This window comes from Onychostoma macrolepis, chromosome 07 (assembly GCF_012432095.1).
Source record: "Onychostoma macrolepis isolate SWU-2019 chromosome 07, ASM1243209v1, whole genome shotgun sequence".
NCBI lineage: Eukaryota > Metazoa > Chordata > Actinopteri > Cypriniformes > Cyprinidae > Onychostoma > Onychostoma macrolepis.
Genome location: NC_081161.1, coordinates 3,172,786 through 3,199,801, shown reverse-complemented (window position 1 = coordinate 3,199,801; position 27,016 = coordinate 3,172,786). Strand labels below are relative to the sequence as shown.

The 27,016-nt window shown below is 34.7% G+C and overlaps 1 protein-coding gene across 1 annotated transcript in view; it reads left to right on the top strand.

Moving 5' to 3' along the window:
* The window catches only part of LOC131544472 (adhesion G protein-coupled receptor L3-like), a 309,135-nt gene that overhangs the window by 96,622 nt on the left and 185,497 nt on the right, over nt 1-27,016 (top strand). The window contains 1 exon segment of the mRNA XM_058782694.1: nt 23,609-23,822. Within this exon segment, the coding sequence (XP_058638677.1) occupies nt 23,609-23,822 (214 nt within the window).

Sequence of the window (27,016 nt, the reverse complement as noted above, 5' to 3'; positions counted from 1 at the left end):
GTGGGTGAAATATGACCCATATGTTTTCGTGAGACTCACTCATAAGTGTAAGTGTGCACGCTTGGGTGTGTGTACAGGTGTATAGATACATATGTGTATATACTGTATGTTTGTGTTCAAATAGTTACTGTTTGCACAGATGTGTGTGTCTGTGTTTTTTGGAGCAAATATGTAACTATCAAGCTTTTTTTTGGAGATAAAACATCTGATTATTTTTTTTAGGTGTGTCATCATCCTCAGTAAATATGTGTGCTTGCGTGTATGTTGTGTTTGTATGTCTGTAATACGTGTGTAATATGTATTTCTTCAGTAAAGCCTGAGGCGACTCAACACAAGCGTCAGTTTGACTTTGAGTTTGTCCTGCTCGGTTATTTTCACATGCTCAAACACACACACACACACGCGACCCTGTATTTAATAAGTCATCTCCAAACCGACAGTATCTTACTTCTGCGTTTATCTCATGCGTTTATTATTCAGTCATCTTATTCAATGCAGTCAAGTGTACAACTTTTTCTCAAGGAAAGACTCGACCGAAAACTGCACTCAGTGATTTTATACGGTCACACTCTCATAAACGCACACATCTGTGGAACTAGAGGACATTAGGTGATGGGTGAGGCGTGTGTGATGTTATAATGGTGTGATAGTAAGATTTACAACCATTCATGCACTCAATATTTAATACTCAGTCCTCCCTAATACATGTGATCACTATAATAAAAGCTGCAGCTCGATATCTAATCACAGTTTTGCTGATGCCCTGCAGGTACAGCCAGATAAAACTAGTGTAAGGTTTAAGACTGACCACCTAAACCAGTCTGGAGCCGGGTTATTATAGTGAACTAAAACTAAAAACAAAAAAAACAAAATACAACAAAAAAACAACACGCTCCCAGACTTGTACATCATCTTACATTTTATACAGTAGACTGTTGACAAATATCGTGCAGGACAACAACTCCATAAGTGCAGTTATGCCCTAAAATTCAAGATATTGGTGCAAAAAATGCCCCTGTATTAGATTTTGTCTCATTTATATCACATGATAAGCGATGTCACACCAGTAATGAGAGCAGAATCACACAAGTGCTGATTTTGTCCCGAACATCACGAGTTTAAATGTGATTATATTTTAAACACAATATTGTGTGTTTTTGCGCAATTTTGCCAATGAAAATATTACCTATAAAGCCACAGCAGAACTGTTGTGCGTCTGTGAGCAACATAGTGGCTTTTATTTTCTGAATGAATCCTCATTTTAAACAAATCGTGTGAACCAGTGATTCAAAGGCTCATTCATAGAGAGAGCCGTTTACTGAATTCCTGAATGAATCAGCCATTTGAATGAATCGAATGAATGAATGACTCATAAAGACCGCCACCTGCTGGCAGTTTTAGTTTCTTTTTTACAGTATTTTTCATTTATTTAAAAATAAAATAAAATAAAAAAATTAATTAATTAAAAAAGGGATAGTTCACCAAAAAAAAAAAAAAAGTCATTTTTTTATTTTTTTAAAGTTATATTTTTGGGCTTTTTATGCCTTTATTAGATAGGAAAGTAGTAGAGAGCAGACAGGAAAGCATTGGGTGGAGAGAGGGGGCGGGATCGGCAAAAGACCTCGAGATGGGAATCGAACTCGGGTCGCCGTGAGCACAGTTGCGTTATATGTCAGCGCACTAACCATGAGGCTATTGGCGCCGACAGTCTGTCATCATTTACTCACCGTCTTGTCGTCTCAAACTTGAATGACTTGCTTTCTTTTGCTCAACATAAAAGAAGGTATATTTTGAAGACTGTTGGTAACTAAGCTGGTTACCTGTGACTTTCATTGCATGAACAAAATAATACTAAGATGTTTCTCAAATTATCTTCTTTCCATATTTTATGTTAGGCCATTGTAGCCTAAACGTTTATGCGTAATAAATTTTATATTGAATCAAATAAAATATTTATTTCTAAAGCTAATATTTGTAATGTCTACTTGATACTTTCTCATTTAACTCAGTAAAGCTTTAAATATTCTTTTGTGGGTATTTTCACAGCCAAATTTAATTTGCAATTAATTAGATTAATTAATCTCCGAATCATGTAATTAATTAGATTAACAATGTGTGTGTGTGTGTGTTACTTAAAATTAAATAAATGTTAACTGAAATAAAATAAAATACAAAAATAACTTAAACTTATTTTATTTCAGCTAGTTTTCTGTGCAACATTTCTCATTTTCATTTAGTTTAACTTGAAATACTAAAATAACAAACTAAAACTGAAATAAAAATTAAACGAGCAAAACAATTACAAATGGCAAAAACACACAAAATTGAACATGAAAGCAGAAAATATAACAATACAACCTAATTTAAAATAATTATATTTCAAAATAAGTTACTATAACACAAAGGTCATTTTTTTAATTTTAGCTGTTATTTCGAGCATGGAAGATAAATAAAAAAATAAACAGATGGAAAGATTAGAAATGAAAGCCGGTAATATCTTTATTGTGTACATGTGGAGATTCAGGAGTGAAACAACTGCACATTTGTTTTAGAGACCCAATTTAGCCGCTTATCGGATGACGCACAAACACACACACACTAAAATCCCTCAACACAAAGCTGTGTGTATGAACACGTGTCTCACGCAAAGCTCCTGTCATATACATTCTTGCACGCGGTGTGATTGTGTGTATAGATGCTAAGCTGTTTGCCTTTTGGCGCTCTCGTTTCGATTTCCTTTTCGAGGCCGTTCTGTGAGTATATACAGCACCGTACACTACACACAAACACACAATCTTTTCATAATCATAAGGATTACCTCCATTTCTGCTCGCTCGCTCTTTTTATGCTAATAGGACGCAACCTGTGAGATTTACATGGAGCATTAATCATTCTGACTGCCACTTTCAACACAAACTCATATCCACGTAGACCAAACCTGGTTTGGTTTTGTTTTGTTTGTTTGTTTGTGTGTGTGTGTGTGTGTGTGTTTGTGTGCGACTCACACTCTGAGGAGCAGCAGACTAGCGTGCTGTCGTTTGCGTTTAGCGAACTCTGTCTGACAGATTGGCACTTTTTCAGTTCACTCTGAAAGCGGTGGAGCAGAACGGCTTAAGAGACTCTCCTGCTGAAAAAAGAGCTCAAACTAACCTGTGGTGGTGTGCTGGTCTTAACTTGCCATAAGCTGGCCTATTTTGGCTAAAAAGAAGTGTGCTTAGTTGTACTGAATATGCACTTGTAGTGTACTTCGAATCTTAAAAGTATATTTAAAAAATAAAACTGCACTTGCAGGTAATATTAATGAAATGAAAGTTTAATGATTTAAAGAGATACACTTTCATGACTGTCTCTGAACACACTTTTAAAAAGTGACCTTCAAATTAAACATTTCATTTTGAAGTACATTTTATGTCAAAGTGCACTTATGCTGATTTGTTTGATGGGTTTTAAAGTACATAAAAAAAGTTTTAATAATTTTTGTCATGCTTTTAAAAGTAAAATTAATGTTGACTAACACACTAAAGCACATGAAGTGTTATTTTAGTTTTATTGATATACTGTTAATTTGCTTTAATATTTTGAGCTAGGTTTTATTTTTACATTTTCTGTTTTCACTTAAATTTCACTTAGTTTTTTTTTTAAATTTTTAAATTTAAATTTTTTTTTTAATGTCTATATATTTTTTGGTAAGTTTAATCTATTAGTTTTAGTTTATTTATTTGAAATAAATAAGTTGAACCTTGAACAACTAGATGAAATAATGTTTTTTTCTTTTTTTTCATTTAACTTTTATTTTATTTCAGGTAACATAGCTAGTGCAGTTTTGGTTTTATTTAACTATAATAACCCTGAGTACATGTAAAGTACTTGAATATAATGTTAACTATACTTTGTTATTCGACATTACATTTAAAGTTAATATATTTTAAATGCTCTAAATTGCAACTTCATCATTAGAAATGTGTAACTAAAATATATATTTATATATATGACATACAAGTTTCATTAGAAATGACACTGAAGTGTGTTTTAGTTTTCCATAAATGTTTGTCAGTACATTCAGCAGCACTTTAACCATAGTTCAAAGACATTAGAAGTAATTATGAAATTACATATAAAATGTACTTAGGTCCTACTTAATTGGGTCAAAAACACTCTACAATTTCAGCTAATTGCATTTCATATAGATTTAAACTACATTTTCAAAATACGTTTTCATTTAATTATAAATGACATGCAATTAAGTGTCTGAAAACATTACACTTAAGCATGTTATTTTAAGTACTAATTAATTCGGTATTAAGTGCTAAAGTACTTCTTTTTCACTTCATGACAGAGGAACACACATACTGACAAAGTGCACTGGAAGTCATTACAGCATCTGCAAAATCCATGAATGTAAATGTAGATGAAGCAGAACAGAAGCTGCAGCTAACACTCATTTAACACTGTTTAGAAATGAACGTTTCCTCTTGTAACATATGACCCAAACATGTGACCCTCCGATAATCAGTGTGTTCCTTAAGCTCATTGTGTGTGTATACACACACACACACACACACAAGCCATCTGACACTTTCCAGAACAATGCAGACAGGGTCGCATGCGCTCTGGTGAACAGAAAGCCTTTATGAGAAAGAACAATAGGTGCATATAGTGAAGAGAGGATTAAGAATTTATCAGCTTCCCGACACTTTCCACTGAGAGAGAGAGAGAGAGAGAGAGAGGGTGGGGGTGTTTGGAGGGGTTTGGGACACTTGATCCGCTCCCTCAACACGGCCTTGTTGCTTTTGGTTGGAATTCAGTATGGCATCTAACAAAAGTAACCTGAGTTCCCAGCATTCTGCAGGTGAGCCATTCGTTATGCTGCTGTCGTTCCTCGGGCCTGTTGTTCTTATTATACGCACACAATTTGAACAGCTGTAACTTTTTATCCCTGCGGTGTAAACCCACCACACTTTGCCTGCGTTAAGGGTCTGTGGCTAATTGCGTTTTGTGTAATTATGAGATGGATGGGATGTATGGTTGCCTGGCAACTAGCGGTTCGATGTGCAGTATTTAGAACTTCAGGTCTTCTTCCTCATTGAGTTTTAGGGTTTCATGGTGGATGCATTTGCTTCAAGGACACAAGTTATTAAATGTATTTATGTATTTATAGTTTTTTTTCAGTAATTGGCATTTTAGTTATAACTGTTCTGCTCATTAACTCCTCATCCAAGGGATCATCTCTTGCTTTATAAGTCACATGGTTTTTATAAATTTGCAAAGTTTAAATATATTTGTTTTATTGGATGTAAAAATTTAAATGTAATCCCACAGGCCCCATCCGTTCTCTTTATTTTATTAGAAAATATGATTTTTTTTGGGGGGGATAACATTTTTTGATGAAAACGGCATATATGGAAATAAAAGTTATAGTGTTTTGTCTTTATTCTTTCTATATATACATTTAGATTTTAGTTGACGCAATATATTAATTAAAATGACTCAAAATTGAAGGACCTACACCAGTATCAATCATTTTACAATGATCTTGTTTATTAAAGAACAACTGATAATTAAAAAAAATAGTATGCTGTAGTTTTCAGTATTTTATAATTACTGTTATTTTTTGTATCGTTTATACTCTATAGTAGTGTTTATTGGTATTTTGACTTGATGTTATCTTTATATTTTAGTTTATATTCCTAAATTTTGTGTGCTTTTGCCATGTTTTTATTTATTATTTTTGACATGTCTATTTATTCATTTAGCTAGTTAATTGTTTTTCAGTCATTGTTTTATTTTATGATTTTTTAAATAATTTTAGTTTTATTTAGCAATAACAACACTGCTAGTTTCACAACCTTGAGCGCAAGGCTTGCAATGTTTAAAATCCCTCTTGGTTTTTTTCTCTCTCTCTCATTCCTGCACTCTGCTTTCCTCCGTTTGCCCTGTTTCTTCCTCTCTTGTTTCAGGGAGTCCTGACTTTGTATTTTAGTGCCTCCTTTCCTTGTTCTTCTGTGCCGTAGAGGCAGGAAAGGGCTTGTCAATTGACCTGTTGATAGATGAGGCTCTGAAGACTTACATTGGAGCCACAGGCAAAGCAAAGAGCCATTTGGAGTCTTCAGTACTAAACAAGCACACATCGACACAAAGCCCCCAAATGCTTTTACATACCAGACCGAAGAGAACATCACTTACCGCATTCCAAACAACAGCGGAGAGATGTTTGGACGTCTGGAGCAGAAATGCACACCATCACTCATTTGTGACAAATTCACATTGGCAACTGCATTGCTGAACGCAGTTCATTGTTTTTGGTATTGTTGGTTAATTAAGTGTAGTTCACTGACTGGATATTTTAATAACATGTTGAAATGTGAAGAATGGACCTCCGGCACTGTGGGGAGTGTGTTTGAAGATCACTCAAGATCTTCCTCGAGATATTTGCTACAAAAGCTTTCCTGTGTGGGGAAACCACAGGTGTGCATCTCCGCCGCCCCTCCCAGAGTTCCTTTCAGCAGCAATTTGCTTAGTTCCATCTCATTCCCAGCGAAACCGGAGAGAGTTGAGCTCTCTTTTGTTTGTTTCACTAGATAATGCTTCATTTCCATGGTGAGTCATTCATATTTGTGAGTTTTAAGCCCCTGAAAAACATCAGTCATCATGCTGAACGTGAAGGCGGATATGGAAGCAGCTTCAATCCGCCATCCCGAATCTAAAACCTCTTCTGCATTTTGATGACAGATTATGAATAACTTTTTCACAACATGTTAATGAAGTAAAGGAGTACATTACTACCTGATCAGATGCTTCAATTCTTTTTATTGGTGTAACTCAGCTTAGTTTATTCCCGTAATATTAACTGATTTCTTTTATTTGAATGAAGCTCGCTATTTGAATGTTACTCATTTTTAAGAAATTAGTACATTTATTGAAGCAGGGATTCAATTTAAATTTGATCAAATATGACAGTAAATACAGTACATTTATAATGTTACAAAATGTTTCTATTTCAAATAAATGCTGTTCTTTTCAGCTATATACACTCTAAAAAAGGCTGGTTTAAAAACAACCCAACTTGGGTTATTTGGCAACCCAGTGCTGGGTAAATATTGGACAGAACACATGCTGGGTTATTTTGACCCAGCTGGTTGGGTTAAACGTTTTTACCCACCATGCCGGGTTGTTTAATTTATTGTTTAAAAATGATTATATTAATGCTTAAAATGGTCTGGAAATTAAAAATCACACACAGAATTACTAACAACAGCAATAATCAAAAGATGAACATTTATTATTAAGCAAGAACACCCATGGATAAAATACAAGACAAATTGAATTGAGTGCAGCATAGTTTACAATATTGCATATATTTAAACTCGTTTAACAAGCATTTTAGAAATAAAAAAGGCATATAGAAGTAGCATTTTAATTGAAGTGTATTCAGCCATTCTCTGTAACCGAAATAGTGCTAAATTCTCGTGCCAGTGTGTCCCCAAAATCTGAGCCAGTGAAGGGCTGCTGCTCACGTAGCTGAGAGGATGGCGTGACTAACTCCAAAATCTGCCCAAAAACAAACAGTACTGAAATTAGAGAACATATTTTAACATCAACATTAAATTACACTCAGTATTATAACGAAAAAAAATCAATTTATGTTATGCAAGGCAAAGGAGTTTCCAGCGCGAAACGACTGCTGCTGACTGACATCTTGTCCTTCTGTTGCGTTGCGTAAAATAATATAATTTACACCACATTAAAGACTTTATAAATAAAATAAAATGTATACAAACCTTTATTTCCCGAAAGAGTGCACCAAATCGGCGGCGTCGCTGAGAACCGCTCTCTCCTGTGAACTTAAAAAGCCTGTGCTCTCAGCAGCTGTGTTGTTGTCACCGAAGACAAGCTCAACCCAGCGTTTAGGTAGAAAAAAATAATCCAGCTTTAAAATAACCCAATAAAATGACTCAACAAGCTGAACCCAGTGTTTGGGTTAAAAAAATAACCCAGCACCTGGGTAAAAATATTAAAAATAACCCAATAAAATGACCCAACAGGCTGAACCCAGCATTTGGGTTAAAAAAAAAAAAATAACCCAGCATTTTTTAGTGTATTCATCAAAGAATCCTGAAAAATCAAATTTATCACAGTTTCCACAAAAACATTGGACAGCACAGCTGTTTTCAACATTGATAATAATCAGAAAAGTTTCTTGAGCAGTACATTAGCATATTAGATTAATTTCTGAAGGATCATGTGACACTGAAGACTGGAGTAATGATGCTGATCACAGTGATCAATTACATTTTAACATATATTCACATAGAAAACATATTTAAAATTTTAATCAAATTTAACAATATTGCGACCCCAAACAAATGAACAGTAATGTGCTTATTAGTCATAACAATAGCTCTATATTTTTGACACAAACTTTCAGTTACCATGGTGAATGTTTGTATGTGCTGTGAGGCGTAACTAGGCATCATTAGGAAGAGTCATTTGGCCATTTATCAGTGTTGCGTGACCATGACTAGTTGCTGTATATTTGATTACTCAATGCTTATATTTGATTATACATGCCTGGCGATGGAGAACAGATCCAGATGTTTCAGTTCTGCAGTGTTGTCAAAGTCATCGGTCATGCTGCTTCAGCCTCGAAATGCAACAGGAAACACCTCATGCTGTGGCACGATCACATGGCACCATGGGAATGTTCGGCCAGAAATTAAAATTACTCCAAACTCGTATGATGTTTTTCAGCGTTTCTTGCTTGGAACACTAAACAACTCAAGCTCATTGGAAAAACATGCCAGTGGTGACATTTCTGCAAAATGATATTACATTGATTAAAAAAATACACACACATTCAGTTTGATCCAAAACCGATAAAAGTGAAGCTCGCAGTGTTTTATAACATTGGTTGTTGTGCGCATTATGGCAATTAAGTGGGTAAAGTGGTTAATGCTCTATTGCGTTTGAAAATAATTGACCACCTCAACTAAACCTAACCGATAGTGTTAACAAAAAAGAAAACATGAGGACAAAACACATTTGCTGAAGCAACCGAGCCATTTTAGCTTGATTCTACAAGTCTTTGAGTTCTTTTATCATGACTTTGTTTCTCGGGACTTGTATCTTAGCACTTTGCATCTCAAAGGCAATACTTCACTGGGTGCACTACTGAGCAAGTTTACCACATTAGAAAAACCATACACATGGAGCTTATTATGTGATGCAAACATCAAAATGTATTAGTTTACATATCATGCACTATGGTAAATGTATTCTGAGCTCATTACATAGTATTGTGCAAGGAACTGTGTGATTAATTGATAATCTGCCCCTGTAATCATAACTCATGTGAAAATTAATAAAAGTTGTTGCTGTTTTCCTGCCACTAGTGCTCATTTCAGCTGGAAACCGCAGTGAACTGTAGGTATAGGAATGTTTTTGGGGTTATACTGATGAGAGCTTATAGTCACCCCACATATTAAGCTCTTCCTTTAAAGAAAAGCACTTCCGTCCTCCTGAGGGAAGAAGGGAATAGAAGGTGGATAAAACAACTAAGTGATTGAAAATAGGTGACCCACAACTGACACGCAGCCTAAAACACCCAAACATACTAGGATTTCACAGGCTCCGTGGAGTGTTATTTTTGTTTTGTCTCTGGATGGCGTGCATTTTTCTTTTCATTTGGAAATCTGCTGGGAAGCGACTGCCGTGTTTTTGTGCCTGGATTTTTGTTCTCCTTTCATTTGTCTTTTTTTCTTTTTCTTCTTATTTTTTATTTTTTTAAATCAGGAGGGATGTCTCTTGTGCCTACAGTCAACCCCCACCAGCCCTATTTCTCTCCTCAAGCCTTCATCTTTCGCGCTCTCCGGGGATTCGCTCTCTCTCATCTCTACAGGAAACACACAGAGCGATTTATATTTATCTGTCTTTGTTTTCTAAATGGGTCAGATTGGCTTGTCAGTGGTGCTGTGACGTGCTGCGGAGAGTTTAAACAGCAGCCGTTAAATCAGCTCGCCGAGAGAAAAGAGATACATGTACGCATGAAATCATTTTTAATTTACGTGTCGGAATTATTTCTGCTCTTCATTATGTAAGTAAATACAGGGGCTTTGAGATGTAATTGGTATTAATTCATGTCTTTGTAGCAGCAGGGATGCGAGAAAGGGTAAAAATACCAGCGGCATGATCAGTCAGCCAGAACAAACAGGGAAAAGATGTTTCTCATAAATCCCACATCAACCATGCGATTTAAATCTTAATTTTTATCTTCTGCCCACCTACTGAGGGTTATATCAGGTTACTTTCATTGTGTGTCTGTGTGTTAATTTATGCACACGTTCTGTACACTTACAGATTGTTGTTGTTGTGTTCAAACAGATAAAACACACTTTAAATGAAACAAAATGAAATGTCGATGTTGATGCCATGGATAATTGGAAACCTCTGGCCTAAGTTATTATTAATTGAAACAAAAACAATTAAAAAAGCATCTTCATTACTTGAAATCAAATATACAATAATGAAAAAAAAAAATATATAAAAAAACCTTAAACTCATTTTATTTCAGCTAGTTTGCAAGGCATTTCTCAAGTTTGTTGAAGGACTAAAATGACTAAAAGTAAATAAACTGAAATTAAAGCCTAAAAAATAAATAAACAAACAAACACATGAACTAGAACTAATACAACAACTTAATTTATACCTACATGACCTAAATAAAAAAAATAATAAAAAAAATAGTCTCAGTGATACTAAAATATCACGGAAAACATAAAAATAAATGGACATATGTAAAAAAAAAATTAAATGAATAACAATAACAACAAAATTACTGAAACTTTAAAGGCCAATATGTAAGATTTTCATGATAAAATATCCAAAAACTACCTGCACAGTGTGATATATTTCATGCAGTTGTGTATTTATGTTAACCCAAAAGTTCCCAAATATTTATAAATCCGGAGAAATTCCAGTTTTAAATAATGACTCGTCCCTGGTCATTGTCACCTGTCAATGATGTAGTATCCGCACTATCCCCAGTTTCTGCTTGTAGAAGCTATAGCAGTACACAGACACACGTGCTGCAGTACAGTTAAACTAAATCCATTACGGCTTTCGCCAATAAAATGAAAAGTGTTAACCGCAGCATTAAATTTAGATCCGCTCAATGTTGCACCATGATTTTTGTACACGTTTTTACAGTTGTTGCGCGTTATAACCAATCACACACGAGTGTGTTGAGCTTATGAATGCAGTGGCCAGTCGGAGGCATTCAGATGAGTCTTTGTTCTGTGCACACGCTCGCTGACTGAATTCAGCTCTCACGTGAATTCTCTCATCATAAACAACAAAGTGCAGATGTACGTATTCATTCATAAAACCGTGTATAGACAGCTTTACTGAGTATAAGGAGAGTTTTTTGAGACTCATAGAGAGTTATAATGAGAGTCATAATGTTCTTTGACAATGTAAATGTTCTTTGCTCGCATTCTCTGTGTAATTTATTTGCTATTTGAATAACTGTGGAAGGTACAGGTAATAAAAAAAAAAATTCATTACCTCATCTGTGAACATCCTGCTTCATAGCATCATCAAGCTTCGCCTTTGTTAATGTTTTGAAAATGTGACCTCTAGCGGCGAAAACTTACATATTGTGCCTTTAACTAAAATGAAAACAGGAAATATAAAAATAAAACCAAAAGCTATAATAGTATCTCAGTGATACTCAGAGAACACTGACGTGGCCTTGTTGTGAAAAGAATGACCTAAGAATGGCACCTGCCTTAATGCTTTTCTTTTTTTCATGTGGCAATTTATACAGTATATCTATCAAAGTGAAGGTTAAAGTAAACACAGACCTGAACGGATTCCTGGGAATGAGTGACCGTTGACATCAGGATGTGGGCGTGGCCTGCGACGCCACACACTTCAGAATCGTTTGACTTCATGCAAATCTGGAGTGAAGGCCGTTGAGCTCATCATCAATCACCAGTCAGATACTGCAGGCCAGTGTCTGAAGACTGGAGTGAATTCCTGCTGTGAACAATTTTGTGATATTTTTATATATGATGTTTTTCTGACCATATGCAGAGACAGCAGTAAGAAATTATGCATATAGATCATGTGGTAGATGACCTCAGTGGTAAAACGCATGCTGATTCTTATTTATCTGTTAAATTATGCACTAATGCAGTTTCTTTAGAATCTTAGTAATATTTATACCTGTTTCCAAGGCAACTAGAACTAGCATTCAACTAGTGGAACAATGGGTGACATACGATAATAAAATTGTGCACAGTGTGATCTCGCACCACGCTTGTTTAACTCATTGTATATGTGAATGTAGTAATTCATGTTTTTATAATGTAACATTGATACAATATATATATATATATATATATATATATATATATATATATATATATATATATATATATAGGGTACAACGGGCTAAAGGCGCCTTTGATATTATTTTCCTCTAAACCACTAGATGGCATAAAAACGTGGCGTAACACTTTTCGAAACATTTGCTTTTCAAGGTGCACGTGTATATTTGTCTGATCTTTGACGCGATCGTGCGCAGCAGTGCAAAGTTGATTCTGTGCTTACTTGATCTAATATTTGATATTTTTTTAAATGTTGCAGATTTAAGTAGCAAATGAGAATCGCTAAAATTAATGCGTATATTTTGAGACAAAGGTCTTTATGATTTTCTGTTTTGTTTAAGATAATTAAAGCAACAGTTTTTAAATAACGAAAGAATATGTAAAAGTATGATATTTGGGGTAAAAAGCGCCCCTGCTGTTGCCGTGGTTAACATGATAATTAATAGATTGCTGACTTTTCCATTTGTTGACATGTCATAGTTAGATTCAGATGGTAAATATAATATATTATGTTGGGTGTCCATATTAGATATAATCACCATGTTTAGAATGAAACCATCATATTTAAAAACATGATATTAATCCTATTATATAATAAAATATAATTTGTTGTTACTACTGTAAATATATATTCAATTATTATTGGATCTTCTTCAATACTTTCAGAATCTTTACTTATTAAAATGATTTTGTTTCTGTATTGTAAAATATATTTTTTATATTAACATATTTTAATGACAGTATATTTATTGAACAAAAATGAATTATTTTATTTTTCAAAATAAGCAGAAAATAGTACAAACTATGCTAAAGTGATTGTTTTGAACAAGTATTAACTTAGACATTATTTTAAAAAACAGTATTTTAGCTGAAGTATTTGTATCAATACCGTGTGTGGGGTAAAAGGCCCTCTTGCTACCTCATACATTTATAAGATTTTTAAACAAATTAACAACTTTAATTATTTATTTTCACACAAAATCTGTTGCTCCATTAATGTTCAATACAACGATATATTTTTTCTGCAATTATACATTTTAGGCGCAGTTAATAGTGCATGTTTTCTTTATATATATATATATATATATATATATATATATATATATATATATATATATATACACATATACATATACATACACTGTGTGCAGAATTATTAGGCAAGTTGATATTCTGGTCATATTTTTTTTCCAAGAACATTTTACCAATTCCAAACCACATCAATCTTAATAACTACTATTGATTTTGTATTTAATAATTTATAAGTGATATATAATTGCCCATGAAGGTTGAAAGTTAAAAACTCCTTATTTCAGGTGTGCTGAATTATTAGGCAGGTTTTCTTTTACAGATAAAATGAGCCAAAAATGAGATTGAACTCAAGAATAAAAGTCATAGGAGATAGGAGATAGGAGATGAACTAAAATGAGCTCCCAAAACTTACTGCCAGATTCTGGAAGATACATTCTTCAAACAGTGGCACAAGAGGATGTGATGCTGGTCCTTCAAGAGTCACTCTCAACTTATCTGTCCATAAATCCTATATAAAATCAGTCTTCATGTATTTCACAACACTTCAGCATGTTATTCTTAAGTGAGGGCGATTTTAAATAATTTTTTACCCAAGCAAAGTCTCTGAGAACCTAACACCTGCAGTTCTGGAAAATGATGGTGCTGGAGACTAAATGGTTCCTGATGGTTTCTCACCTAATTCTTGACATTAATTCTTAATTCTTTTGCAGTTAACATGTATTTTCCTCTCCACTTGTTTTTTCTGACCGTGCTGACCCAATGAGCATTTCGCTGCCCAGTGGTCATGCCTTAACTTTGCTAATTCTATTATTGCATTAGTATTGCTTCCTTCTCATGGGCATTTAATAATTGTTTTACTTTTATTCTTGAGTTCAATCTCATTTTTGGCTCATTTTATCTGTAAAAGAAAACCTGCCTAATAATTCAGCACACCTGAAATAAGGAGTTTTTAACTTTCAGCCTTCATGGGCAATTATATATCACATATATATATATATATATATAAATGCATCCATTAAGCTATTATTTTATTTTAGTTTTATTAGTTCTAGTACTTCAACTTAAGCCCGGTACACACCAAGCCAACGCCGACAAACTAGTGGCGACGAAAGCAGACTGCGGGGTCGGCTCACGTCGGCAGCGTGTGGGTCCAAAGTTGCCTTGACACACCAAGCCGACGCTTGCCACCCGATGGCCAAGTAACACGTCCGTTCTGCGCCTTTCTCGCGCACTGGTTCGCCAGCTGAACAGCCAATCAGAATGATCAGATGGCCCGACTGACCGACGAGCTCCGACGCCGATTCAACATCTCGAATCCGCCGAAAAAAAGCCGACGAGGACCAACTTCAGCCGACGGCGCAGAACACACTGAGAAAACTTAGTCGGCCGACGAACAAAAACTGCCCGACGGCCAACCGTCGGCTTGGTGTGTACCGGGCTTTAAACAGTTTTTTTTTGTTAATTTTTCATTGAATATTTCTATGTCTTCATACTTCATATTTATGAATCACACCACACTGATCTGTATGTTTGTGTGCAGCCTGCAAACACGGCACAATGGACAGACGTGCATGTGCATTATTTATTGTCATTCTCAGTCATTACAATCATTTGTGTGTGTGTCTGAAGACTGAACGTAATGAGAGCTCTTACTGCTAAACGCTTTTATACGCAAGTGTCTAAGCTTTAGTGGCTTTTGCGGTTAGCCGATATGCTTCAGTGTGGCATAATTAGTGTCTAAGGCTTAATTTGACTCACTTATGGCGCTTCCGTTGCAAGTCTGCATGTGGAGAATGAAGCTTTCTTTCTCGCTTTCTCACTTTCTTTCTTTTTGTCCGGCACCTCGTGAAAAAGGGAAAAAACATCTTTTCCTGTTGTTTGTTTGACCTCAATTAAACCCTCTGTTTTGTCAAGAGCCGTTAAAATCACAACAGCCTCAGAGCATTGCATGACTGTGTGTGTGTGTGTGTGTGTGTGTGTGTGTGTGAGCTGACAGCATTCCTGCAGTAATATGGTGGCAAAAGGATTTGCAAAGGGCAGAGAGAGAGAGAGAGAGAGAGAGAGAGAGAGAGAGAGAGAGAGAGAGAGAGAGAGGGAGGGAGAGAGGGAGGATGTGAGGGCAACTGCACAGGAAGAAAGAAAGGGAAATTGCTCAACAGTGCTGGGCTGATATGAGCCCTGAGCGTTCAGAGTGTTGATGCGATGCTCTGAGACGCACATATGAGATTATTACTGCGTGTGCCAAACATCGCTATTGGGTGAAGCTCATGAAACCCAGAAAATGTATCATGTTTCTCTCCAAAACCACAAGTCTACACTCCGTTTAAAGGTTTGGGGTCGATACGATTTTATGCTTTTGAAAGAAGTCTCTTCTGCACACCAAAGCTGCATTTGTTTACCAAAAAACATTAAAAACTATCTAATTGTGAAATATTATTACAATTTAAAATAACATTTTAATATGCTGCTGATTTGCAGCTCAAGAAACATTTATTATCAATGTTGAAAACCGAATGTTTCTGTGGAAACTGTGATACATTTTATTTTTCAGGATTCACAGATGAATAGAAAGTTCAAAAGAACATCATTTATTTGAAATATAAATCTTTTGTAATTTTACTGTCACTTTTGATGAATACCCTTATGCAGCCCTTATTTGGGAGTCACGGTCAAAAGTGACCGGACACCTGAATTTTTTTTCTTCAGTAAAATCAATCTAATATATTTTTATTCAATAATATTTTTTCTTTTTTCTTTTGTATTTTGAGAGAATTGTATGGTACTAATTAATATTTATGCAATAATTATGATACATTTTTTTCCCATTGAAAATAGTAAAAAAACTTTTTTTCAACTTTTTTACAATTATTTCTCAATTTATGCAGTATTTCAGATGAAAATAGACACTAGGCCTTTAAAATCCAATTTTTGAATGCAGATTAGCACCTCCTGATGTGAGCAAAGAAAGAAAAAACATGTAATTTCATTGTGTAACCACTAGTTGCCTGTATAGGACTCTATAGAGAGTCTTATGAATTCCTTAGTTGTTTTTAGACATAATTGTTTACTTTTATTAGGTTGTGGATATAAATGTATATTTAGGCATTCTCAAAGACTACTTTTTGTCAAGGTTTATATATTTTTTTGCATTATTATTATTATATAGGTTTTTGCATTATTATTACTACAGTCAACCCTGAACACAGAAAGCATTTTGTTACACAAAACATTAAAAAACTATAAAAATGTAACAAAAATGAAGAGGAATGCTTTATCAGAGCCTAATCCTTCAGGGTCTGATCTGATTTCAGCCTCTTATTTCACTCAAATCATTTTGGCTATATGGTTATTGCCATACCAGTTCATTTGAGTGTGTATAATTGTGTATGTGTGTGTGTGTCTGTGAGTGGATGTATCTGTTTTACACTCTTGATGTTTTAGAGTTTCACCCCTTCATTGTTGTGCAATGTTTTTCTGCATTGTTGAATTTGTAGATTGTACATGCAAAAATGTTCTGTATTTTTAAATTTTTTCCTGTTTCCCATTCATTTCCTATGGTCGGTCATTTTTGACCGAAGACCATGAGTGTGACTATTTTTTTTACAACCACTTAACTTTTTCGAATCATGCCCTCAATTTTTTTGTGTGTTCACATACCAAGTGCCATAAAAGTCACTGAGTTTCGTAACATTCTGGTGAAGCTACGATTTTTTAAAATTAAAAATGTGAATGACCGAAGACTGCATAAGGGTTACATCCTTGCTGTTTAAAATTGATTGATTTTGTACTGCCCTTATGTATATTTTATGTGACTCTTTTGTTTTATGGGTTCCATTGGAAAACATTGTTCAAAAGTGACAGTAATTCATAGTTATAAAAAGGTTTCGGTTTCAAATAAATGCTTTTTTTTTTTACATTTTCTACAATGTAAAAAACAAGTTTGTAAGCAATGACTAATTCACTGTTTTATTTGCCATTTCTTTATTCTACACTTTTTTTTCAGTGTATTCATGATGGTTTCATTTTACAGTCATACAGTGAAAAAATAATTTTAATACAGTAATGAGAATAATCATTAAAACTTATAGGAATTATACAAAGAACATCAGGCATCTTAAAAATAAAACAAACTACAAATTTTGCACCAATGAGATTTCTGAGTGGGTGTGGCCAAGCTCTTGTCCCGCCCAAGAATACCCTAGCAACTACCCAGTACTCCCTGGCAACACCCTGACAGCCATCAAACACACAGATTTTTGCACCGGAGAGCAGCTCTCAAATCATCTTCAGAGAATCTAGTTCTGCTTGATGGATTTACAGACTGATGTTCACTTACACATGCACTCGGCTTATTTATGTGGAATCATATTTAAGAGTTAGGAATCTATGTTTAACACATAAATCCTCCTCCGGTGAAGCGATCCTTTCAGCAGGTTACACAGCATTTCATCAGACACAAACCGCTCCTTTTACTAAGCACATCATCAAGTACAGCATCTGAATCTCACGCCAGCATAAACATGCTCAACATGCTCATTTAGATTTAACGTAATACAGAGTACATTTCTAAATTAACTTAGATTTAATGGAATTCATTATCATTACAGTCAAGAGCTGTGTTGTCTATGTAAGGCCAAGCACACACAAGACTGAAGTGGTGTCTGATTGAAAAGCTTGGTATTTAAGATATTTATTCAATGTTTTTAAAAGAAGTCTCTTCTGCTCACCAAGGCTATATTTATTTGATCAAAAATATAGTAAAAACAGTAAAATTGTGAAATATTGTAAAATGTAATTTATTCCTGATCCTGATATTGCTGCTCAATATATTTTATCAAATAAATACAATATAAATGATAAAATATAAATGCATGAATGCCTGAACTAATGAATGCCCACTGGACTTTCAGTGGTCCAGTTTACTTTTTTTATTTATTTATTTTTTCAAATGTATTGGATGTTGTCATTTTTAAGGTTGACTTTGCACATGCTCACGCACATTTCTGATGTAATAAAAGTTCTTGAGCCCGTTGCATTTACAGAACGAAACTCCGCACAGTGAAAGAGAAACAGTGATGCACATGGACTCAGGTGGAGACGTTCATCATGCAGACTGAAGCTAATTGAGTAAAACTGCTTCACTGGTCAAACCATCTGACGCCATCGCTCAACTCTCACAGGACTGGGTGTTTGCCACCTGCAAACAAGCAAACACAAACCTCAGATGTTCTGTGTACACACACACACACACAGACAGAGGTGTCCAAGTTATGCTATTCATTTGCTCTTTCTGTCAATGCTTATTTACTGCTTCAGTAAAATAATCAATTGAAAGAAAGAGAAAGAAAAGCAGGCAACAGTAATTAGTGTCTGTCTGCTCTGCTTAACATAAACTACTTTAAGAACAATCCAGAAAAAACAAAACAAGAAGAACTGTTTTAAATGTTTTAAAAGCCTGAAAAAGTCAGAGTATTATGTAATGTAATAAAACTCTGATGGACAATACAGCTCAGAAAGCCAAATAATCTTCTGAGCCACATTTGGGAAAGTTTGTACACAAACAAGTTTAGTTAAATATAATTTTAAAAATAAACAGCAGCAATCATGAACAATACAATAGAATAGAACAGAAATCTTTCTGCAGGATATGTGGTTTCACCAGTAGGTGGCGGCAAATGAAAGTTTTTGAACCTTGAGTCATTGAACCATTCATTCAGCTGATTCGTTCAGAAACACTGATTCTTTCAGGAAGAAACATGTGGCGGTCTTCATAAATGAGTCATTGAATCATTCCCTCAGACGATTTGTTCAGAAACACTGAATCAAAACAGTTCAGAGGTTCTGATGTGGCTTTGTTTGGAGATATTCTCTTTGACGGCCCAAAATCACACATAATAAATGGCAATACTCTGTCAACAATGTAAGCTACGCAATATTACCATTATGTTTAACGGACTATTGCATGACAGAGATATCACACAATCGTGGTAACTGTGATGACTTCTCGGAAACTAATCTTTGTGGCTAATGCTAACATGATATTTTTGAAGTTGAAGTTCCTAGGTTATTTATGTACTTGTTCGGCCCAATCATATTCTGTTCAAATTCTTACATGTGAGGTATTGCTTTATAACATTATCCATCTTTTTTTAATATAAGAGAGGGTGTGCCATTTGTGACTTGAATGTGTGAGACTTCCGGTGTCATTCGCTTCCAGTGATTATAGCTGTACAAAAACAGTCCATATGCTGCTTTATATTGCAAGCTGCTATCATAACCCTAAACTTCTCATAACAATGAGAGTGTACAAAGCAGAAGGGTGTGTGTGGAGGATTTGTGTTGAGATGTCAGGTTAAGCTCTTCATGTGTTCTTTTCTAAAGGTAAAAAGGTAAGAGCTTCATTGTCTTTGTCTGTCATTCATGAATCATGAGACAATGCAGAGAGACTCTTCAGACAGTGTTATCAGACCGCTGAAGACCATCTGTCAACACACACACACGCGCACACACACACACACACTAGCTCAGCATGGTTAATCCGTCACCCTGATGTTTCTGACCTGTGTGTTTAGGCAGATTTTCTCTCTTTTGTGAGATTACGCTGGCCAGGCCCCATGGAATGTGTGTGTGTGTGTTTGAGCCCCCTGGCTTGTGTTTTGATGTTAATGATGACTTTTAAATGTCAGAGCTGGCCAGGTGTCAGGGTGAGGAAGAGAAGAGAAAAGCTTTGGTTTATAATGACCCTACAGACATAAAACACACCCATACACATCTTTACATGACACATAAAAAAAAAAACAATGAATATACAGTATGTATGCAGCCTTGATGAGCAAAAGACATGCATTTCTTTAATGTGTAATTTGTTTTATGTGTGTGTGTGTGTGTGTGTGTGTATATATATATATATATATATATATATATATATATATATATATATATATATATATACACACACACACATAATGAATAAATGTAAAGACATTTATAACGTTGCAAAATAATTCCATTTTAAATGCTTTTCTTTTGAACTTAATTTTCATCAAAGAATCCTGAAAAATAAAATGTATCACGCTTTCCACAAAATTGTTGGACTGCACAACTGTTTTCAACATTGATAATAATAAGAACAAAATAAAACAGAGTGAACAAAGCAACAAATAATTAAAAATATACTACAAATAATAAAACAAAGTCAAACAAAAAAGCAACTAATTAAAGACACTCATTAAATAAATTAAATGTTTAGAAATTTGGAGGAAAACAAAGTGCTGCTGTGGTTATTGCTAGTGTTGTTCTGGGTGGTTTAACCTCAAATCTCTAGATATGACTCGGGTCCCTCCTTCAGTGTAAGTCTGTGATTTCTCTTGTCTGTTTTATCAGATCAGATCAAACTCTGTCTCTGTCTGTCTGTCTGTCAGCTGTGTGTGTGTTATGAAGTGACAGTAAACAGGATAGTGTGTGTGTGTGAGCTCCGCTGCGTTCCGTCTCGTGGTTAATGATCTGTTCTCGGCGGGCGAGTGTGAGAGCAGTCTCACTGTAAATGCAGAGAATCACACTAAAGGTGCTGTATGGGAGCTGGAAGCCAATTAAAATCAAAACCAGTGGCGCGCTGGATCTGTGTGTGTCAGGAATTTTACTGTGGAGATCAGGTTTTGACGACTGGTTTTTGCATCTTGGTTTAGACCCAGAGTATGACTAATTTCCACAGTTCTTCCATGTTATCACATAATTATTACTGACATCTGAGCTTGGCATATTACATGCTCTTAAATGTTCCAGTAAAGTCAAATGTTGATATTTGCTTAAGTTTTATTAGTGTAATTACAAATCACACATCGTCTTTTTTATTTTATTTATTTTTTTTTTTAGATAGATCTGTTAGCTTACTATATTTTTTGGGGATCTCTGGCAGGCTACTATCTAATATAAATTTAGCCTAGCATTAAAAGTCCAGTCAGAAGTCTAAAAATTAAAGAAATCTATTTAACTGATATTTAATTCACTGTGGTTTTTATTTATTTTATTACTTTTTAATGTGTGTGCATATAATTTATATTTCTTTTTCTTTAAATAATTTCAGATACAGTTGTGTAATATCTATTTATAATTAAAAAGGCTCTGAAATTCTTCACGATTTAATTGTAGCGAACACAGTGTAATATAGTGATTACACATTTTGTGTGCGACCCTTTTAACACACAATTTTCACCCTTTGCAAAAAAAAGTAACTATTTAAAATTAAAAATATATATCATGAAATTGTGAAAATATAATTACTTAAAGTTGTGACTTTAAAGAAGAAACATCATTTAAACCTTTTCGACAGCGTGATGGGAAATAAATAATCACGTTACACTTTCTCTGCATTTACACAAATTGTGGTATTTTCTATATTCGACAAGATAAATTATTCAATCCTCTTAGCTTAAATTTACTATACTCAAAGCAATCTTACTTAGAATACAGTAAAAAAATAAAATAAATCTGTGGCGGTAATGATGATGGTCATGATAAAAAAATTATGTATTTCAAAATGCAGAAGGTGTGATATATACAAAATAAGCATTTTAGATGGAAACTGAGTGGCATATCTCTCATATAAATCATATTTTCTTAGCAAACGACTGAATTTGAACATCATTTTACTGTATGATTTACACAGATTTTTCAGACAAATTCTTTTTTATCCAATCACAGATGCAAACATTGACATCAAACGAGCATGAAGCAAACTTGTTCTGAAACGAGTCTTTCTAGCAGTTTCTATAACTCACATAATGAACTGAATTGCTCACACATATTACAGAATGCTCTCTTACACACATTCATGCATTTCTTCCAGTCTATTCTGATTCTTGTTGGTGAATTGTAAATACACAGACATACACACACTTTTATTTAACAGTATATGGGAATATCAAACATGCCTGTGCGATCCATCAAATGCCCTGAGACTTTAAATCACAATGTTGCTGTCTGTGCCAGGAGACTCTCAGCTCTTCCATCATCACAGCAAACCTCCAAATCCACACAGAAATACTTCAGTGACCACAGAATCAAGGTTTTACTGTCCCCTGAGCTAAACCCGTGGGCTTGAGCTGAACACAAGCTGAGCTTTAGTCCATCAGCCGGGACTAAACACTCGGATCTGGACAGATTTTCAGCAGAGAAATGATCTTAGATCCTGTTATATGTGTTCTGCTGCTTCATCCAGAATTATCTGAAAAGACTTCACTGAACTGTTGTGCCATGCAGGGTTTTCACACAAGAATATGCATCTTATTCACTAATTATCTGCAATCCGGTTTAAAGTGCATTGAAATATGTTTATTTTATTTTCTCATTTATTTAAATTTATATGAGGTTTATTATAGAATGTGCCTTATTTTCATTAATAAATGTTGTTTGGCTGGTGCGAAAAGTAATTTATAAATCAAATATTGTAAAACCCAAATTGATCTACCACTAAAGTGTACAAGGTTTTTTTTTTTTTAAGTATCATTAAGATGCTGTTAGATTTAATTTATGTTAAAGTTCTTGTCATTTTTTGTTGTTGTTTTTAAATGTCTATATGGTTTTTATTAATATTCATTTCAGTTCTAGTTATATTAGTACATTAAGACAAACAAAATGGAAATGTGAAATGTTGCCTTGTCAACTAGCTGATATAAAATAAGTTCAAGTTTGTTTGTATTTTAACATTTATTTTATTTCAGGTTTTTAATTTTTTTTTTTTAAATTATTAAGTTTTAATTAACAATAGTTAACAATGTTTTTCAAAGTTTTATGCATCCAATCAGTTAAAAGAATAGTTCACTAGTATTTATTTATGTAATGCAAAATCAGAAAATTTAGCAGAATGTGGCTCTTTCACATACTGAGAGTGAATGGTGACCCAGGTTAAGCTTTTAAAATGACACTATACAAGCAGTCCACTTGTGGACTATATTCCAAATAATCTAGTTTGTCACAGCTTTCATATCTCATTCGCATGGTGCATCAATACATCATGCCAGGATTGCTGTCATTTGTAATTTTTTGCTGCCAAATGTCATTTTTTGTATGTTTTCTTAAATTCCCTGTGTAACTGGTGACAGGATTGATTTTTCTCCTAATTTTTGCTCAGGTCTGAGGTTAAAGAGCATGTAGTTTTTATTTTACTGATTGTCTCCTCTGTCATTTTGCAGCATTCAGTCGTGCACCGGTGCCCATGGCAGTTGTTCGGCGGGAGCTGTCCTGTGAAAGTTACCCGATCGAGCTGCGCTGTCCCGGGACGGACGTTATCATGATCGAGAGTGCAAATTACGGCCGAACCGATGACAAAATCTGTGACGCTGACCCCGCTCAGATGGAGAACACGCGCTGTTATTTACCTGATGCGTACAAGATCATGAGCCAGAGGTGAGAAGCACAAACACAATTAAACCAGAAACTTACTTTATACACTACCAGTCAAGAGTTTGTAATAGTTTAGATGTTTAAGTTTGTTTTATGCTTCCCTGTATTTATTTGATCAAAAATGCTGAAAAAAAAAACAACATTGTAAAAAATATCTAAATTCTACAATACTGGTTTAAAAGTTTTTTTTGTTTTGTTTTTTTAAATATGGTACTGTATATCCACAAAAAAATTCAACACTGATAATAATCACAAATATTTCTTATAGCAAATCAGCATATTAGAATGATTTCTGAAGGATCATGTTACACTGAAGACTGGAGTAATGATGCTGAAAATTCAGCTTTGGTCACAACAATCAATTACATTTTACAATATATTCATATAGAAGACATCTGTTTTAAATTGTAATAATATTTTCAATGGTTTTAAATTTTCACAATCACAAATTTTCAATTTTTTTATGGTGTTTTTGATCGAATAAATACAGCCCTGGTGGTCAAAAGAGATTTTATAAAAACATTTTTAAAAAATCTGAATTTTTCCAGAATTTTAACCTGTAGTGTATATGCAAACAAACACAATTCTGATGAGTTTTATGCTGTGTAGAGTTCTGAAAGTGCAGATTTTGTGTAGGCTTACTGTATGTTTTTTTTTTTTTTAACTAACTTTTGCACCTTGTGCATGAAATCAAGCTTGCATAGCTGGAAGCGTGTTTGTACTTCCATAGTGTGTGAGAATTAAGGCTTTCTGTTTCTGTGTGCTACTTATTTAGCTTGCACTTTCTTACCCAGCAATGTATCACAGTACAATTACGACAGGGAACATCCCCCCGGAGCAGTATGGGTTTAAGCACCCCACTCAAGAGCACAGTGATGTAGGTAATAAGATATAGGATACCTTAGCAATACTTAGGTTCATGAATCAAGCCTTCAGGGGTTTGAACCAGCAACCTTTGGATTAGCTGCCGCTGCACCGCATGCTGTGTGTGTGATACACTGATGCAGATTTGGCTTATTAAAGCCTGCTGTGCTGCTCTCTCTTTTGGCTGCTGTTTTCCTGGCCCTCCCTATCATTTTCCTCAACATTTCACGCAGCCTGACACTCATCACACCTCGGCGGAGTGGAAGAATCAGACAGACCGGGATCAGAGCATAGTGTGTCTGTAATTGTTCCTGTGTGTATTCTCCATTCTGTTGCTGAAATAAATTAAAGCGGCTGCTCAGCAGCACAGCAAGATAACAAACAGTAACCGTGTCCATCTAGTGCAGAACAATGCCATTATTCTCTACAGCAAACTTCAAACCTCACACACATAATCATGTGAAGTGTGGGGAATTTGAATATAGATGATTTCAGTAGAGGGTCTGATAGAGTTGTTGTAGAGTTTGATTAGGGTGTCAGAGTTTTGGTAATGTTGTAGGGGTTCATTAAATAATACAGTATGTTAAAGTTTCAGTGGAATGGAGTTTTAGCAATGTGTGTCACATAGAGTTACAGTAGAATTTGTCATGGAGAGTTTCAGTAGAATTTGTCATGTGGAGTTTCAGTAGAATTTCACAGAGTTCAGCCATGTGTGTCACATAGATTACAGTAGATTTCTGCAGAATGTCACACAGTTTCAGTAGAACATCACGTAGTTTAATTAGAATGTCACAGATTTCACTACAATATATCATGTAGAGTTTCAGTCGAATTTATCATGTAGAGTTTCAGTAGAATGTGTCATGTGGAGTTTCAGTAGAATGTGTCATGAAGAGTTTCAGTAGAATGTGTCATGTAGAGTGTCATTAGAATGTGTCATGAAGAGTGTCATTAGAATGTTTCATGTAGAGTTTCAGTAGAATGTGTCATGTAGAGTGTCATTAGAATGTGTCATGAAGAGTTTCAGTAGAATATGTCATGAAGAGTTTCAGTAGAATGTGTCATGTAGAGTGTCATTAGAATGTGTCATGAAGAGTGTCATTAGAATGTGTCATGAAGAGTTTCAGTAGAATGTGTCATGTAGAGTGTCATTAGAATGTGTCATGAAGAGTGTCATTAGAATATGTCATGAAGAGTGTCATTAGAATGTGTCATGAAGAGTGTCATTAGAATGTGTCATGTAGAGTTTCAGTAGAATGTGTCATGTAGACTTATAGTAGAATGCATCATGTGGAGTTTCAGTAGAATGTGTCATAATTCGTTACATTTATATAGCGTTTTTCTGGGTACTCAAAGCGCTTTACATGAAAAAGGGGGAATCTCCTCAACCACCACCAGTGTGCAGCATCCGCCTGGATGATGCGACGGCAGCCATATTGCGCCAGAACGCCCACCACACACCAGCGTATTGGTGGAGAGGAGACAGAGTTATGAAGCCAATCAGTGTATGTAGAGTTTCAGTAGAATGTGTTATGTACAGTTTTAGAGCATGTTGTAGAATTTCAGTATAGTATGTGATTTAGGTGAATGTATCTCAGAGTTTTCAGTAGAATGTCTTATGTAAAGTATAGTGATAAGTTCAACAAATCTAGTGAATATCAAGGGTAACAAATCACAAAGCTTATTGCTTGTTAAAATCAAGGAATTGAAATTGTCAACCCAGCCTTAGTGAAGTGCGTGTTGAGTTGCTGAGGGGAATCCTGTAGCGTGAGCTGCTCTTCCGTGTCTCCAGCCTCATTAACATGTGCAGAGATGAGAGGAGGCAAAGCTCTCCTCCAGAGACGAAACAAACTCAAACGCTTCCATCCCACTTACCCTTTAAGCCTATTAGACAGAAGACAAGAGGAAAATCCAAACAGAGAAAGAGAGAGAGAGAACACGTATAAAATCCATCATACTTTCATTTCACACACAACACCTTAAAAATGAAGAGTTATCAGTGAAATGCCACTGAAAATCTACTTAAAATACAGTAAAATATATTATAATGGGAGAAGGGTGTTAGTATAAGGGTGTTATAAAATAAACAATATATTTTATCATTTTTATATTTGTAATTTTGTCACGCAATGCAATATTTTATTTTTCTATATTTTTCGGTATTTTTTGTGCTATTGCCTTTATAAATTTTCATTCAATATTTCTACATTTTGTCATGCAATATATTTTATTGTCTTCTATATTTTCTGCTATTGCTTTTGCAGTTATAAATTTTGTCATACAGTATTTCTAAATTGTATCATACAATATTTCTAAATTGTGTCATTCATTTT